This window comes from Ursus arctos, unplaced genomic scaffold (genome assembly GCF_023065955.2).
Source record: "Ursus arctos isolate Adak ecotype North America unplaced genomic scaffold, UrsArc2.0 scaffold_2, whole genome shotgun sequence".
NCBI lineage: Eukaryota > Metazoa > Chordata > Mammalia > Carnivora > Ursidae > Ursus > Ursus arctos.
Window position 1 is genome coordinate 81567804 of NW_026622874.1, and position 15595 is coordinate 81583398.

General features: G+C 42.6%; 1 protein-coding gene across 1 annotated transcript in view; it reads right to left on the minus strand.

The window, feature by feature from the left end:
* Positions 1-15595, minus strand: part of DNAH3 (dynein axonemal heavy chain 3) — a 168412-nt gene that overhangs the window by 91189 nt on the left and 61628 nt on the right. Inside the window, exons 28-35 of the mRNA XM_044390223.3 lie at positions 12872-13073; positions 11302-11394; positions 9813-9923; positions 6791-6905; positions 3911-4109; positions 2368-2476; positions 2061-2174; positions 1177-1353 (exon numbers count right to left, since the gene is read on the minus strand). Coding sequence (XP_044246158.1) covers positions 1177-1353; positions 2061-2174; positions 2368-2476; positions 3911-4109; positions 6791-6905; positions 9813-9923; positions 11302-11394; positions 12872-13073 — 1120 coding nt within the window. The remainder of the gene's footprint in view (positions 1-1176; positions 1354-2060; positions 2175-2367; positions 2477-3910; positions 4110-6790; positions 6906-9812; positions 9924-11301; positions 11395-12871; positions 13074-15595) is intronic.

The window sequence follows — 15595 nt, forward strand, 5'->3', positions numbered from 1 at the left end:
GCAGGTTAAGTACTAATGTGGGTTTGGCTGGGTCTCTCTTGTGTCTTCCACTCAAGGGGATAGAGCAATGACTTAGAAGGAAATCCATAAAGAAGCAGGCCTGGAAGTCTCTCTCTGGTACCTCTTTTCATGCAGTTGGGGTGCTAAGGCCTCTTTCCAAAAAAGGAGATCCAGCCAACTTGTACTTTGGGGTTTTTCCTCCCATGAGAGCAGCATGCTAAGGTCATCTACAGCCTATTCCCTTGAAGATGGCCATGGTGACTCTCTCTTCCCTTCATGGGTGCCATCCTTCTCACTAGCAGCAGGACCAATAGCTATTGCAATGCTGTAACTCAAGCCAGCTCAGCAGTAGGCACTGGGGACATATATGCTTCCTTGTCATCTCTGTAGTTGGTTAGAACAGCTTGCTTTGGTAAGGACACCATCTAGGTTAACCCTAGTAATATGTGGTTTAGCCTAGGTTTTGCTTAGTTTTGTTTTTTTTAAGATTTTATTCATTTATTTGAGAGAGAGAGAGAGAGACAGCACAAGTGGAGAGAGGGGCAGAGGAAGAGGGAGCAGCAGACTCCTCACTGAGCAGGGAGCCCGACATGGGACTCAATCCCAGGACCCTGAGATCATGACCTGAGGCACCCAAGTGCCCCTGGTTCAGCCCAGGTTTCCCAGAGCTCTGTGTCTAACTTTTATGCTATCTTATAATTAGATGCTTTTGTTCGGCCTACATTGATTGTTTTTTGTAATCAGATAACATGTAGAAATCCAAATTTCAGGGTTTTCCTGAAAAATGAGAAGACCTGACAATTCCTGATTTGCAACAATCGACTGGGGCTAAGTAGGAGCCGTTGCCTCTAGATGGGGCATTTGTCAGAGTCCCTACCATGCCCAGCTGGTTCCTCTCACTTATATTACCTGTCTGACCCCTTGAAGATGGTAGAAATAGTGACCCTTGTTTCCTAATTGCCATGGTTCATCATGTATATACACCCCTCCCCATGAGACCTTGTTGGGGGTGTAGTTATGTTCTGGGACCTATCTTACCACCATTGTGGCTCCACTATTACTTCTCACAGCCAAAAAATGTCACCCACTATTTGCCTTCTCCGTGAGATCCTTGGTAACTTCTAGAGGTTTCTATACCATAAAGTACATATGGAATTTATACACGCTGATGTTTACCTTGAGGTTATCTGGCAGCTCAGCCCTGCCAGCATAGCCTGGGTTCATGGTGATGAAGACAGCACAGGTTGGGTTCAGAGAGAGCTCGGTGCCTTCAAAGATGAATGTCTTTAGATTCCGGATAATGGCTTGTTGAATGCTGAGGATCTGCTGAGCCACCACAGACAGCACCTCTACCTGGGGGGGAGAATGAGCTCCTGCTGTGACAGCCACCACCCCACTCTGCCAGAGGCCCCCTCACTTTGCAATGACAAAATCCAGTCATCTGAGAACCAGACCTTCACATTCAAAATTTAGGAGCATGATTTGGGCTTTTGATAAAGAAAAAGAAAATTGGGGTGCATGTGTGTGTTACTAATTTCCATAATATTTTATCTTTGTTCTAGCACCTAGCATAATGTTTGACCCATTGTATGTATTCAAACAGTGTTTATTGGTTCTAATTGCATGTTTACATTTCCTGACCTAAATTCCCCATCCAAATAGAATTAATCACCCCCCTCTCTTTTGTGATGGCTCCTTTATACCACTACTATAGACTTCTATCATTTTCTATTTGTTTCACTTAACTTTTATTTCCCTTTGCTAGATTGTATCATTCATTTATTACTTAGCTTTGTGTCATGAACAATTAAAGAGTGTCTGACATATATCTGCTGTTCAATAAATTTTTGAATGAGTGAGTGAGTGAATATGATGAGGATGCATATGTATATATAATAGGTACTGTGTCTTCTTGGGAGTGTTTTTGTTTATCTCGTTGAGTACTTACTCTGTGCAGGGGTTTTAGAGGACACATAAGGACCTATCACCGAGGAGCTGAGAGCCCAGAAAAAGGCCCCTGTATGTCCAACCCCTGCTTTGCAGGCCAGTGGCAGCATTACCTCAATCCTGTTGAACTCATCGAAACAGGCCCATGCTCCAGCCTGGGCCAGCCCCTTGAAGAACTTCCCCATGGCCTTGTAATCCAGACCATCCGAGCAGTTGAAGACCACGCACTAGAGAGAAGGGAGGATGTAGGCACCATTAGGGATGGGTTCTCTCATATCTGAATTACCCTGCACATGAAACACTGCCGGAACTGGGGCCCCACTCTTCCTCTTCTGCTAAACCATCTGGAACTTCATGTCAACTCTCCTGGAGTCCAGAGAGGAATGGAAGAGAGGTTAAGACTAGACAGCATTCCCCTACCTGCTTGGCCAAAGCTTTGGCCAGATCTTTGGTAGTTTCTGTCTTGCCTGTACCAGCTGGTCCCTCTGGAGCTCCCCCAAGGTTCAGCTTCAAAGCCCCCATCAGTGTCCTAAAGGGAAAAAATAAGAATTTGGTGCCCAATGGGGCGCCTGGGTGGCTGTCAGTTAAGTGAACGACTAGATTTCAGCTCAGGTCATGATCTCAGGGTTGTGAGATTGAGCCCACATTGGGCTCCATGCTCAGTGTGGAGCCTGCTTAAGATTCTCTCTCTCCTTCTGCAACTCCCCTGCCTCTCTCCCTCTCTTAAAAAAAAAAAAAAAAAAAAAAAGAAGAAGAAGAAGAATTTGGTGCCCAAGTCCTAAGACACAGGAAAGGAACTGACTTTTGCTTTATTTTGTTCTGACTCATAAAAATAGCTTTATTTTTTTTCCAATTACATGACCAACATATCATCATTGTAAAAAAAATGTTTTACTCAGCACTGTAACCTCAGAGCCTGGTGCATGGGCACCCACAAACATTTGTTTGAATGAATGATTGAATGGATAAATGAATACACACATAAATGAATCAAATAAAAGTTAAAAATCTTCATAAACTCCAGATTCCAAAGATCACCAGTGCTAATGGAGTGATGGAAATACATATATTTCTCTCACTGGATTATGAACTCTTGAGTTTAGGACCTGGATTTTGATTCAGTTTGATAAGAGTAGGGGCAAAATAAATGTTAGAAATTAATGATGTGTTCTTCACTTTTGCCTCTACAGCCCCTTGTGTGAGCCTCTTAGTTTCAGTTAACAAACCATTTTATACTCATCTGAGTACGTCTCTGTCCCCTGATCCCATTAGGTTGAGGGTTTCTGGAGGGCATGCATGGTGCACAGGAGACTTTAAGAAATGGCTACTGAATAACAGGTGAAATAAATGAATGAATAAAGACCAAAAATCACAGAACACAGAAAATAAGTGATTGAGGACTTTGAAGGAAAAAATACTCAAGAATTATCTTTATGATTATAAAAAATTCCACCTTAAAGAACATACAAAATCAAAGGAAATCTAAATATCACAAAATTGACACATTCACAGAGTTCAGATTTCTAATGATACAAACACCAAGGAAAGTGGTAAAGGGCTTTGCTGAGCGCAGAATGATTACGTCTCACCACCAGACTGGTTGGCTGAGCTTGGAGACTCCTTGCCAGAGTCCTTCACCTGGCCCCTTTTCTATCTTTCATCCATGGGATCTCCAGGCACCATCTTGATTCCTGCCATCGGAGAGCTTCCTACTTAAGTACTGCGGCATTTTTAAGGACCAGCATCAACGTTCTGGGTCCTTATTTCTGGCCTAAGGCCTAATGTCCATGCCCATCTGTGGGACCATGGTTACTAAGGGCAAAATTCTAAAATCTGAGAATATGAAATGTAGAGGGAAACGTCACAAACACAAGATGCCCCTCACCTTCTTCCCCAAAAGGTTTTCCTTCTGGAATTCTCTATTCACCCTTTGGGTCAGGGGTGGGGGAGGGGCAGAGGTTACCTGTAGCAGCGGTCAGTGAGGGGTGTAATCACCAGCCGGGGGGAGTTCCCCAGGTACTCATAGCCATACAAGGCTTCTGTGGTGATCATCTGCACCTGCACATCCTTCGAATCCCAGTAGTAACGCAGCTGGGAGATCCACTGGAAATCGTTCAGATCACAGATACTGTCCTCAGATAACTTGGCCACCACATCACGAGCTGTTGGGACAGACGCAGACATGGAAACACACAAATGCAGAGCTGTCAGCATACTCCTATGCCCACAGACTGCTCAGAGGGGGTCTGAGGACTTCATCCAGGCCACCCCTCACTCTCCAAACAGTTTCAGACTCAACTAGCCTCCCTGCCTACCCCTCACCTGCAGGTAGCAATGTCTTTCAGAAGCTGGCCTTTGCTTCTCCCAAGGAGCCAGGCAAAGAATCCACTGCGTTGTCTGCTCCCAGACAGTATAGCAGAGGCATTACAAGTGCATACTCTGAAATCAGACCGCCTGGATCCTAATTCTGAATCTGCCATTGACTAGCTGGTGACTTTGGGCAAGTTATTCAACCTCTCTATTGAGTTATGTAATCTGTAAAATGGGGACAACACAGTACCTACCTTATAGGGTTATTATAAGGTTATTAGGAGGACTAACTGTATATACAATTGACCCTTGAACAACATGGAGTTTAGGGGTGCCCACCCATGGTACAGTAAAAAATCTGCATATAACTTTTGACTCCCTTCAAACTTAATTACTGAAAGCCTACTGTTGACTGGAATCCTTACAGATAACAGCCAATTAACACATATTTTGTAAGTTATATGTATTATATACTATATTCTTACAATAAAGTAAGCTAGAGAAAATATTTAAGAAAATTGGAAGGAAGAGAAAATACATTTACAGTATTGTATTATATGTTCCAATAAAAATTCCCATGTAAGTGGATCTGTGCAGTTCAAACCCATGTTGTTCAAGGATCAACTGTATATACACGCACGTATATATACCTACACATACATATATATGTACATATATAAATATCTACACATCTACATGTATATGCAGATATTGATAGATGAAAGAAAAAGGAAGAAAGATTATATAAATATTAGCTACTGTTATCATTCCCAAATTCTTGGGGGACTGACCCAGAGAGCTTTGCAACATGTAGTTACCCCAAATGCTGTCATATCCCCACTATGACCCTTTTGGCCCTGTTCCAGGCTTCTAGGATACCCTAGGAGAATACAGTCAGCTTGGCCTGATGCAGTTGGCAAGGGAAGGGGTCTCATGAACCCACGGTTAGATATAGTCTTTCCATCTGGGGGCCTTGACCAGATGGGAGATATACTTCTGGGTTTCCTTCTTTCTCTCACAGGATTATGAGCCTAATTTTATTTTCTCACAGTGATGGAAGGCCCTGAAGTTGAAGAGTGAACAGAGATTTCTAAGAATCATTAGCTATTTTTTAGGGAACTCTAAGGTGAGAACTATTGAGATCTCAGAACTAGGACAGTAGGGGCACCTGGGTGGCTCAATTGGTTAAGCATCTAACTCTTGATCTCACCTCAGGTCTTGATCTCAAGAGTCATGGGTTCAAGCCCCACGCTGGGCACAGAGCCTACTTAAAAAAAAAAAAAAGTAGGACAGCAGTTCGAATTTAGTATCTCAGAAACATAACTTTGTAAAGGGACGCTTCTGCAAGTCTACTGCCTCTCTGCGTAGAGAAGTCTTTATGACAGTGAACTCCAAAACCCTCCAGACTCTCCCATCCTTCCTGAGGAATTTAATTCCCTTCCAGGTTCTGGAGGGAAATCATAGAGTGGTCGCAGGAGTAGGGGTCTCCATGAGGGACCCAAGAGGAAGGTGAATCTCAAGGGACTAACTTGCAGATGCCTGCATGATGCAGTGTGTATGTGTGTTCATGTTTTGTGCATGGGTGTCTCTGTGCATGTGTGTGCATGTGTGTGAACACAACCACTCTGGGGTGCCCCGGGCAGTAACCACACCTGCACTTCCTACCAAATGAAGATAACATTCTCCCTTCTCTCTCCCTGATTTCATGCTAGTCTATCCAAGAGAAATTAGATTGAAATGAGCATCGACCTTAAGGAGAATAAGATGCCATGAAATGCCAGTAGGAAGCTAGGTGTAAGAACAAGAGAGACACTGTTTCCAGGCAACCAGCTAGTCCAGCCCTAGTTTCCTTGGTGGTGATGGAGTGAGGGTGAGGGGGTGGTTTGTTTTATATAAAGACCCCAGTTCTTCCTCCTCCTCCCCTTCTCCTTTTTTCCCCCCCCCAGGCAAGTGCTGGAAGGCATTCTCTCTCTCCTGTTGCCTCCCTGAATACACTGCCCATTTCCAGTCTCTTGGGTTTGGAATCAGACAGACATAGAATTACAATTAAATCAATTACATCAAATTATAAAACAGCCTGTGCTCCTTAGTAGCTGTGTGCCTCTGGGAAAGTGATTTACCTAAGCCTCAGGTTCTCAATTTGAGAAGTGTGTATAAAAATGAGATAATGTACGTCAAGCACTTAGCCCAGAGCCTGGCATATGGTGAGTATTAAAAAATCTTAGCTACGGTCAGCCTCAAGAAATTGTTCCAAGTTGGTGAATCTCAGAAATGGCTATGGCTGCCATTGTCTCCGCAAGAGCCCTGCTTGGCGGTTTCCTGGAAACAAGGGTGGGAACGGGAGGGGAAAACACGCTGGAGATTCACAGCAGCTCTGGCTTCTCTCCTTACCCCTCACCTTATTCTCAGTTGGAGAAACCCCTCCCTCATAGCAAAGAGGACGCTGAACTACTCCACCCAGGGGAATGGAGAGCAGCCAACCTGGCTGCTATTCTTAGACAGTCAGCAATGCCAGGGAAGCCTCCTTTCTCACCGTGGACGTCGATGACCGTGAGGGCCCCGAGGGTGAGTCGAGCCCCGCTGCTCAGTTTCCCTCGCACCAACTGGACAATCTGTGCAATCTGATCATTGCTCTTCTTCAGAAAATCCTGGCAGGGGCATAGGAGGGGACAACTGGTTAAATTGGATTCTCCTCTGTAACCCTCTCTTGGGCAATGGCACCATCTACCATCCCATGGCCCAAACTATTCCTCCAGATCCCTTTCCCTCACCACCTTCATTAACCTCTAGACGAGTTGCAAATGCATTATGCTAATTGAAAGAAGCCAAATTTCAAAGGCTAGATACCTTGATTTTATTGTTATGATATCATGGAAAAGATAAAACTACAGAGCAGGCAGCAGATTGGTAATTGCCAGAGGCATGGACAGGGGAAGGGGTTGCTACAAGGGGCTTGAGGGAGTTTTGGGGGGGGGGCATGGAACGGTTCTATATCCTGATTGGGATGGCGGTTACACAAATGTATGTGTTTGTTAAAACTCAGAACTGTACACTAAAAAAGGGTGAATTTTACTGTATAGCAGTCATGCAATAAATCTGAATTAACAAAAAAAAAATCTGAAACTTTTTCAGATTAAAGGAGACACAGGGGATGTGAAAACTAAATGTATGTCAGCAATTATCCTGGAATGGATCCTGAACCAGACAAAAAGACATCAGTGGGGCAAACGGCTAAATTTAGATTACCCAATTTAGAGGTCTATGGATTAGATAAGAATGTCTCTTGCATCAGTGTTGGTTTCCTGACTTGGATAATTGTACTGTGGTTATTTAAGATGTTAATATTGGGGGATTCTAGATGAAAGGTGTATGAGAATTCTTTGCGTTATTTTTGCAACATTATTTGTAAGGCTGACATTACTTCGAAATAAAGAGTTAAAAATAGAAATAAATGTTAAAAAGGAAAAAAAAATGGAGACCACCTTAGGCTCATAGCTCACCGTCCCCACTTCCTAGCTCTGTAGTTCTGGGCAAATGATATTAACCCTCTGAGTCTCAGTCTCCTGTTCTGTCGAGCCCAGATAACTACAGCTACTTCTCGGAGCTGTTTTGAAGATTAAGTGAGATGATGAAGCACTTGGCACAATGCGAATAAAGTATCCAGTATATACAGATGGTTCTTATTATTAATAAAGTACTGACACACAGCAAAAAACAAAGTAACAACCTTTTCAATGCTTCCTCATTGCCTTTGCTGTGGGTCTGGAAACCCCTTGGTGACAGGGCTGCTGCACACATCTTTCTGAACCACACCCATTCCACAGCTATTCTGAATCCAAGTGCCTGCAATTGCTGGAATGCACCATATTTTTCATCTTCAGACTTTTGCACATTCTGGTCTCTCTCTCTCTCTCTCTCTCTCTGGAACACTCTTTCTCCTGTTCTTTGCTTGGCTAATTCCTATTTCTATTTTTTGTCTCCTCTTAGACACCATTTTTCTAGGACATCATCTCCAATTCTAACCCTTTTCTTACTTCTCTCCTTCCTCCCCGCCCTTCCTGGATCCCCATACTTTCCTTTATCACTGTTCTAGTGAAGAGACTTTTTATCTCCCCCACTAGACTGTAAATCCATGAGGACAGGGACCATGTCTCTCTCATTCAACTCTAAATCCCTCTGCCTAGTAGCATCATTCCAGCATGGAGCAGAGGTCAAATAAATATTTGTTAAACAAACAATGGATGGATGGATGGATGGATGGATGGATGGATGGATGGATGGATATCTTGCACCAACACTTGCTTTCTTTAGGATGCTGAGCCACATTATTCAGCATCCATATACTCCAAGGCTGGGGTGTGGGATGGGAAGCAGTCTCTCCGTTTTACAGGTAGGAAAACTGGGGCACAGAGATGCAGTCACAAAAATCAGAATTTTTTAGTGTTTCAAAAATCTGAAATGAGATACGTGATAGCAGTTTGCAAGTGTCAAGTGCAATATGTCTGTAGGAATTATCAACATGGAATGTGTATAAATTTGAACCTTGGTCAAATGCTCATGTTCTAATTTTAAGGTGTAAAGCAAAATATAGTAAAGTGAAATATTTCCTGTTTCGCAGCCAGTCATCTATGGGGGAAGAACAGAAGGTCTATTGAGATCATCATGGGAAATGATACCACGGTGAAAATGTTGGAAATGAAGTTACCATTCATTTGTTCAGTAAATATTTACTGAGCACCTACTATGTGCTCAGCATTGCAAGGACCCCAAGAGATATAATAGTGAACAAAACAGACGTGGTCTTGCCCTCTGGGGTTCCTAGCCTGGGCTCCAGGACTGACTAACTTTCCGGCATCTCATTTAACTCTCCCACAATACAGTACTCTGACGTTATAATACAACATGGTACACTGTGGTGCATTATATAGTCAAGGAGACTGAGACTCGGGTTAAGGAACTTGCCCATGGTCACACAGCTAACAAGGGCAAGTATCAGGATTTGAACCCAAGTTCACCCAGGTGTTGAACTCTCAAGCACTGGCCTCAATGGCAAGAGTGAATTGGAAATACGCATGTCTGGATCTGAGGACAAGCAGGACTTGAGCACTCTTGGTCTCAAGAGAACTCTGAAGGAAGAGCTGTAGGTGGGTTTGTGTTCAACTGCAGGTGGTGAGAAGTGGGTAATGGTGGAGGAGGAGGAGAAAACAGGATTATGTGGTCTTTTGGCCCAGGAAGAAGACCAGAGATCTCAGTTGGTGGAAATTCTACCAGGTTGACCCCTGGAAGTAAAGACTGATAAAAATTTAAAACACTGCAGCTTAGAATTTCTGCCTGGGAAGGACCATGAGAGGTATTACACTAGAGAAATCCAGGGCAGCTCCAACTCCAAATTCTCTATCTTGCTGTCCCCGTGAAAACTCTGACTTCTCTATGCCACGGTTGGATGTTGATTTTTTTTGTTGTTGTTTAGAAAACATGGCTACTTTAATTATATGTCCTTCAGATCCTAATCAAGCTTGAAGCTCCTCTACAAGCTTTATGACATGCTTACTTACCGGAAGGGTCTTTTCTACCAGGGCTTGGGACACCTCCTTGGTCCAAAAGATGGAGGAGACACAGATAACCACCTGGCCAGGCCACTGCAAGACCCACTTATTACGAGGGACCTGGGAAAGTGCAGGGGGGCATGTGGTAAAGTCAGTTCATCTTGTGGGACTTAAACCAACATCTGAAAAACACCCCCCACCACAAAATACAAAATCCTCCTCCACCCCCAGAAGCTACCACACTTGACATCTTGGGATTATTGATTTATGTCTTCCTCCCTGGATTTTATGAAAAAGAAAAAAAAATCATCAACAATCTCATCAACTCTTTTTTTTCTTCTTTTTTCTTAGGCTCCCAATCCAAGGATTATAACACAGTTATAACACAGAATCAAGGTGCTATTCACAGAGTTTTCATAACCACCCTTTTTGATGGCTACATAATATTGCAGTGCTGGGCCAGTTTTCTTAGCCTTGCCCAGAACCCCCCAAACTTGTTTTAAACTATAGATTTGACAAACTATGCAGCCAGAGGGCTGAATCTGGCCTTGCTTTTGTTTTTGTAAATAAAGGTGTATTGTGACATAGCCACACCCATTCTTTACCAATCATCCAAGGCTGCTTCTGCACTATGAAGGCAAAGATCAATAGCGTGTGTGGCCCACAGAGCTGAAGACATTATAAAAACATTTACTTTACCGAAAATGTTTTCTCACTCTTGCTCTAGATGCAGTGGCATGAAGTCATTCCATACAGGTAGCCATTTTTCTTTTACTTAATTTTTTATTTAAAATAAAGCATAGGACAAAGGGCTGGCCCGTCATTTACAATACGATACTTCTAAGAGGGACAGCAGGGTCAGTACTCCGTACTTTAGTGGGAAAGTGTTAACTGAATATTCTTCTGTTTGATGGAAGGGGTCGTGGGGGTGGGGCCCTGAAAAGTTGGAAGAAAAGGCACCCAAAGTCAAGGAGCACAAAGACCTGGTCTGCCTACATTTAGCCTTGCTAGGAGCTGGCTGAAGAGTGATCCCCAACAGTTCTTTATTTTTGGCTTTCTTCTGTCATACCTGTTTCCCCTAACACTTTGGGAGTTTAAAGAGTTGTACCATTCAGTGCATGTGTACTGTAAACAAAAAGCCTAGAGGGAGAAATGCTTAATTGGAAGGTGCTCTAAAAAGACCTCCTGCCATGAATTCATTTCACAGAAGGGACTTGCAGCTAGCAGCCAGAGGGTTCTGACTAACCATCTTGTCTTGTGTCATCTGCTTCTAACTGTTAATGTTCCACCAGAAATATGTGCATCGCCCCAGGATTCAGAGGGAAAGAAGAGAGAGGCACGGTGGGGTCACGGAGGGGTCAGGTGTTACCCCGCAGGATCCGGATGGGTTTTGGTAGAAGGAAGAGGGGTGCTTAGAATTGATCCATTTAACCTTCTCCCTAACGTTATTGTCACTGTGCTAACAGCCTGGCAGCACGTGTACCCGATTCTCATTTACCTGGACATATGCTTCAATCCCAAGTCTAATAACCTCCTGCATACTGGCAATCATCATCTTCTCCACCTGCTGGAGCCACTTTTCCACCATGCCCTACAGGGGTGAGACAAAGCAGCAGCATGTTGGCCAAGCCCGGAGGGAGGGATCACGGGCAGACCCAGCTTTCTCTCTGGACCAAGGTTGGAGGAAGGCCAAACGTCTGACACCTCTTCAAGCCAATATTCTTTAATTATGTGTTTTATATTTATTTACTTATTTATATTTTTTTATTCTAAGAAGTATGTGTGATGTAAAAGGGGAATGGGGAATTCTTAACATGCATTTCCTGTCATTTTCTGAAACACGACTTCTCAGGAAACAAATGATACATTGACGCTTCAATTCATAAAATAAATTCCTCATTTCTAATAAACAGTCCTAATTCTTGCCTTATTCCAGTGGTTCCCAAACTTTGCTGTGCACTGGAATCATTTGGAGATTCTTAAAAAATATGGACACCTGACTTCCATTCCTAGCCATTCCGATTTAATTGTTACGGGATGCAACCTGGGTATTTGGATGTTTTTGTTGTTGTTGTTTGTTTGTTTTTGTTTTGTTTTCTTTGTTTTTAAAGCTCTATGGTTAATTCAAATGTGCAGCAAATGATTTTAGAATTTCAGGTCACTGTAGCTCTTAACTTCAGGCACCTGTGAGCTAGCTGGTATCTATTTGGAAATGTGATTCCTGGTTATTAAAACTTTGATGTGTGGCTGGCAAAAATGGTTAACAAAGTAAAGCCAAGAATGCTTGTCTATTTCTACTCCATGGTGCTGTCCTGTTCAGCAGGAGTGGGAGTAATTTACATTTTACTCATTATATAAGGACACTTGTATAAAAACCTGAGTAAAATAGCATTGATTCCATAATGTTTTATTGACCCTTAAAAACGCCTGCCCCAGCAACCTGTCTGACCAGATCACAGTTTTGTTTTGGTTTTTGTTTCTTTTGTTTTTTGTTTGTTTTTTTTTTTTTTTTATTTAGAGAGAGAGAGAGAGAGCACACGCAGGGGCACGCAGATGATGGTGGAGTAGCAGAACAGAGCAAGAGGGAGTGAGAGAATCTTAAGCAGCCTCCATGCTTACCGTGGAGCTGACACAGGGCTCAATCTCATGACCCTGAGATGATGATCTGAGCCAAAATCAAGAGTCAGACGCTTAACCAACTGAGCCACCCAGGTGCCCCTGACCAGTCACTTTCAACTGGGCTCTGCTCATGGAGATCTGAACAGCATCAGCTGTTGGTTCTAATGTCTACTAGGGCCTCTACATCAGGTTTGGTTGAAGTCCTTCCATAAATTTAGTGTGTCACATGGATTGCAATATCACCCCCATTGTAGAGATAGGCAAACTGAGACTCAAAGACTAAGCAATTTCCCAGAGTTGTCCAGTCATTAAGCTGTGGAACCCAGGTGTTCCACACCCAGGTAGTATGGAACTTGAGTCCAAGTGCTTAACCAATCAATATGCTCTCTGCTCTCTCTGTATTGCTCTGTTATGGAGAAAGGAATGAAAATGAGTAAGAGGAAAGTTACTTTGGCTTGAGCAGGGTAGATTTTCTGTTTGAATGGAACGGTTTCTTTTTCTGAGCTGATCATGCCCACAATCTCCAGATTGTCTGTAAATTCTAGCTTGGCAATTCCTTCAAAGCACTTCTTCAAATGTGGCTGCACGCGAAGGGGGTCCTTTGTCTCTGACAAGATCTCCAGCAGCTCATCATTTGACAAGAAGAAGAACCTATTTCAAAGCAAAGGAATATGGTAACTGGAATGTCTTTTGAGAATGTATTTTCCCAATGAGGTGATACTCCCTAAAAGGTAGAGGACACCCCGTGAACACCAGCCATGTTTTAGAGTCTTCTTTAAGGCACACTCCCCTTCACCATTTTTCATCTGGGGCATAGAGGGTGGAGACAGTTTTGACTCAGAGCAAGAGAAAGGATGAAAGCCGGCATATATCAGCTTGATATGATTTGGGGGTAGCGTGCTTCCTCTTGGGATAAACCTGGATAGAACAGTGGTTCTCAACCTTGGCTGCACTTTAGAATCACCTGTGAAGCTTATTAAAAAAACTCCAATACCAAGGTTGCACTGCCCAGTTTCTAATAAAATTGATTTGGGGTTGGGTCTGGGGATTTTGATTTTTAAAATCCCAGGTGATTCTAATACATAGTATTGAGTAGGAGGAGAGAGAAGACCTCCTTGTCTTACCTTATCTCCAGGTATGACATGTTGCAGGTGTGAAATAAGAAGTATGCTATTAATGAACCTATCTGATGTGTAACACAAAGGCAAAAGGAAATGTAGGTAAAATTAAATTTCCTTACATTTTGCAGCCCATTGATGAATAGTTGAGACAGGCAGAGTATGAGATTCCTCGAGGAACTCACAACTGGTTAATGTTAAGGCTTTGCTTGAGGCAAAAAGCAACTTTAGCCAGACCTCCAGGATCCTGTAAGTCTTCTTTAACACATGACAATCCTTTCCGAAACTTCCTTTGCCTCTACCCCACCCCCTCAATTTAAAAGTATACAACCAATCGCTCCTCACAATCCCAGGGCAGCTCTTTCTGCCATAGGTCCTGTCCCTATGCTTTAATAGAACTACCTTTTTGCACTGAAAATGCCTCAAGAATTCTTTCTTGCACTGAAAATGCCTCTTGTTTGCTCCTGGACCCCACAACACATCACATCACTATCTACATGCAGAGGCTTTGACCATGTTCTAAGTTAGAAATGATAAGCTCATTCTCTTGCTCAGACCCTTAAAGCAGCAACCACAAACCTGAATGTTAAAGGTATAAACCTCTACTATAAGCACCAAGCTGAAAGTCCCATAATGGAGGGACCACATGATTATGGTCTTCACTGTATATGGTGGATTATAAAAATGGCCACAATATTTATGGCTCCTCCCTACAGGAGGTAGAGTCTGTTTTCAAACCTGGCCTGGCTCTGTGTCGGGCTTTGGCCAGTAGACTGTAGCAAACGTGAATTTGTGCAAATTCCAAGCCTAGACATCAAGAAGCCTTAAAGCTTCCACTCTTGCTGGCCTTGGGAATCCTGCTACCACCACAATGGTAATAAATCCAGGCTAGCTTTCTGGAGGATGAAAGACATGTGGTCCAACTATCCTGGCTGCCCCAGACAAAAGGAAGCCAACCACTAAACAAGTGATTGAGGCCATCAACTACCAGCTGACTACAGTCACGTGAATGAGTCCTCATGAGACCAGAGGAACCATCCACCTAAGACCAGAGGAACCACTGGGCTAGACCAGAAGAACCATCCAGCTGATCCCAGCCCTATTTGCAAACCCACAGAATTGTGAGCTAAATAAACAGTTGCTGTTTTAAGCTTCTAAGTTTTGGGGAGGTTTGTTACACAGCAAAGCAAACTAATGCATTATAGCTGCAGTGTTGAGCAGGTAAGAAGAGCTCAATAATTACTTGTTGTCTGACTAACTTACCAATATCTAGTGATATCAATTTCTCCCACTGCCAAGTAAAGTTCAAACAGGTGATCTCTATGGATTCATCAAGTGTGATAATGAATAAGGCTCAGTGGCCATAAGAGTAATTATTAAAAAACTTGTATAACATAAAATCATTATTTAGCACTCTGTATTTTCAAGATAAAATTAATTTCAAATATGTGAAATTATTCAAAAACATTTTTGAAGTGTTTTCTCAGAGTGCTTGACTTTATTCTATAAAAATGCATAAAGACACATTGAGATATTCATGATGGGGTGTGTGTGTGTAACTTAGGGAGAAAACGAGGCTCAGAGAGGTTAAATAACTCAGTATTTTATACAGACTGCCTGAATGAATTCTGGCTTTTCCATTTACCTGTCTCGTGCTTTCTGGCAAGTTACTATTTCCTTATTTGTAAAAGGCAGATAATAATAATGCTTCCAACCTCATAGGATTATTGTTTAATCCTATGATTAAATTTAAATAAGTTAATACAGGTAAGGCACTTAGGGCAGTATCCTGACATATGGTAAATGCTGTGGTAATGTTGGCTATTGTTCATATTTTAATAAGGAATAACAGTAATGGGAATAGGACTAAAAGCCCAAATCTCAGGGGTTTTCTCTTCCTAAGTTTTGTGCTTCCAAATCGAGATTCTTTCCACTATTTGTGCTTATTCGTGTTGTTCAATCCTGAAGCCATTAGCCATATATGGCTATCTACATCACAAAATTAATATTAAATAAATTAAAAATTCACCTTTTCAGGCACACCAGGACATTTCT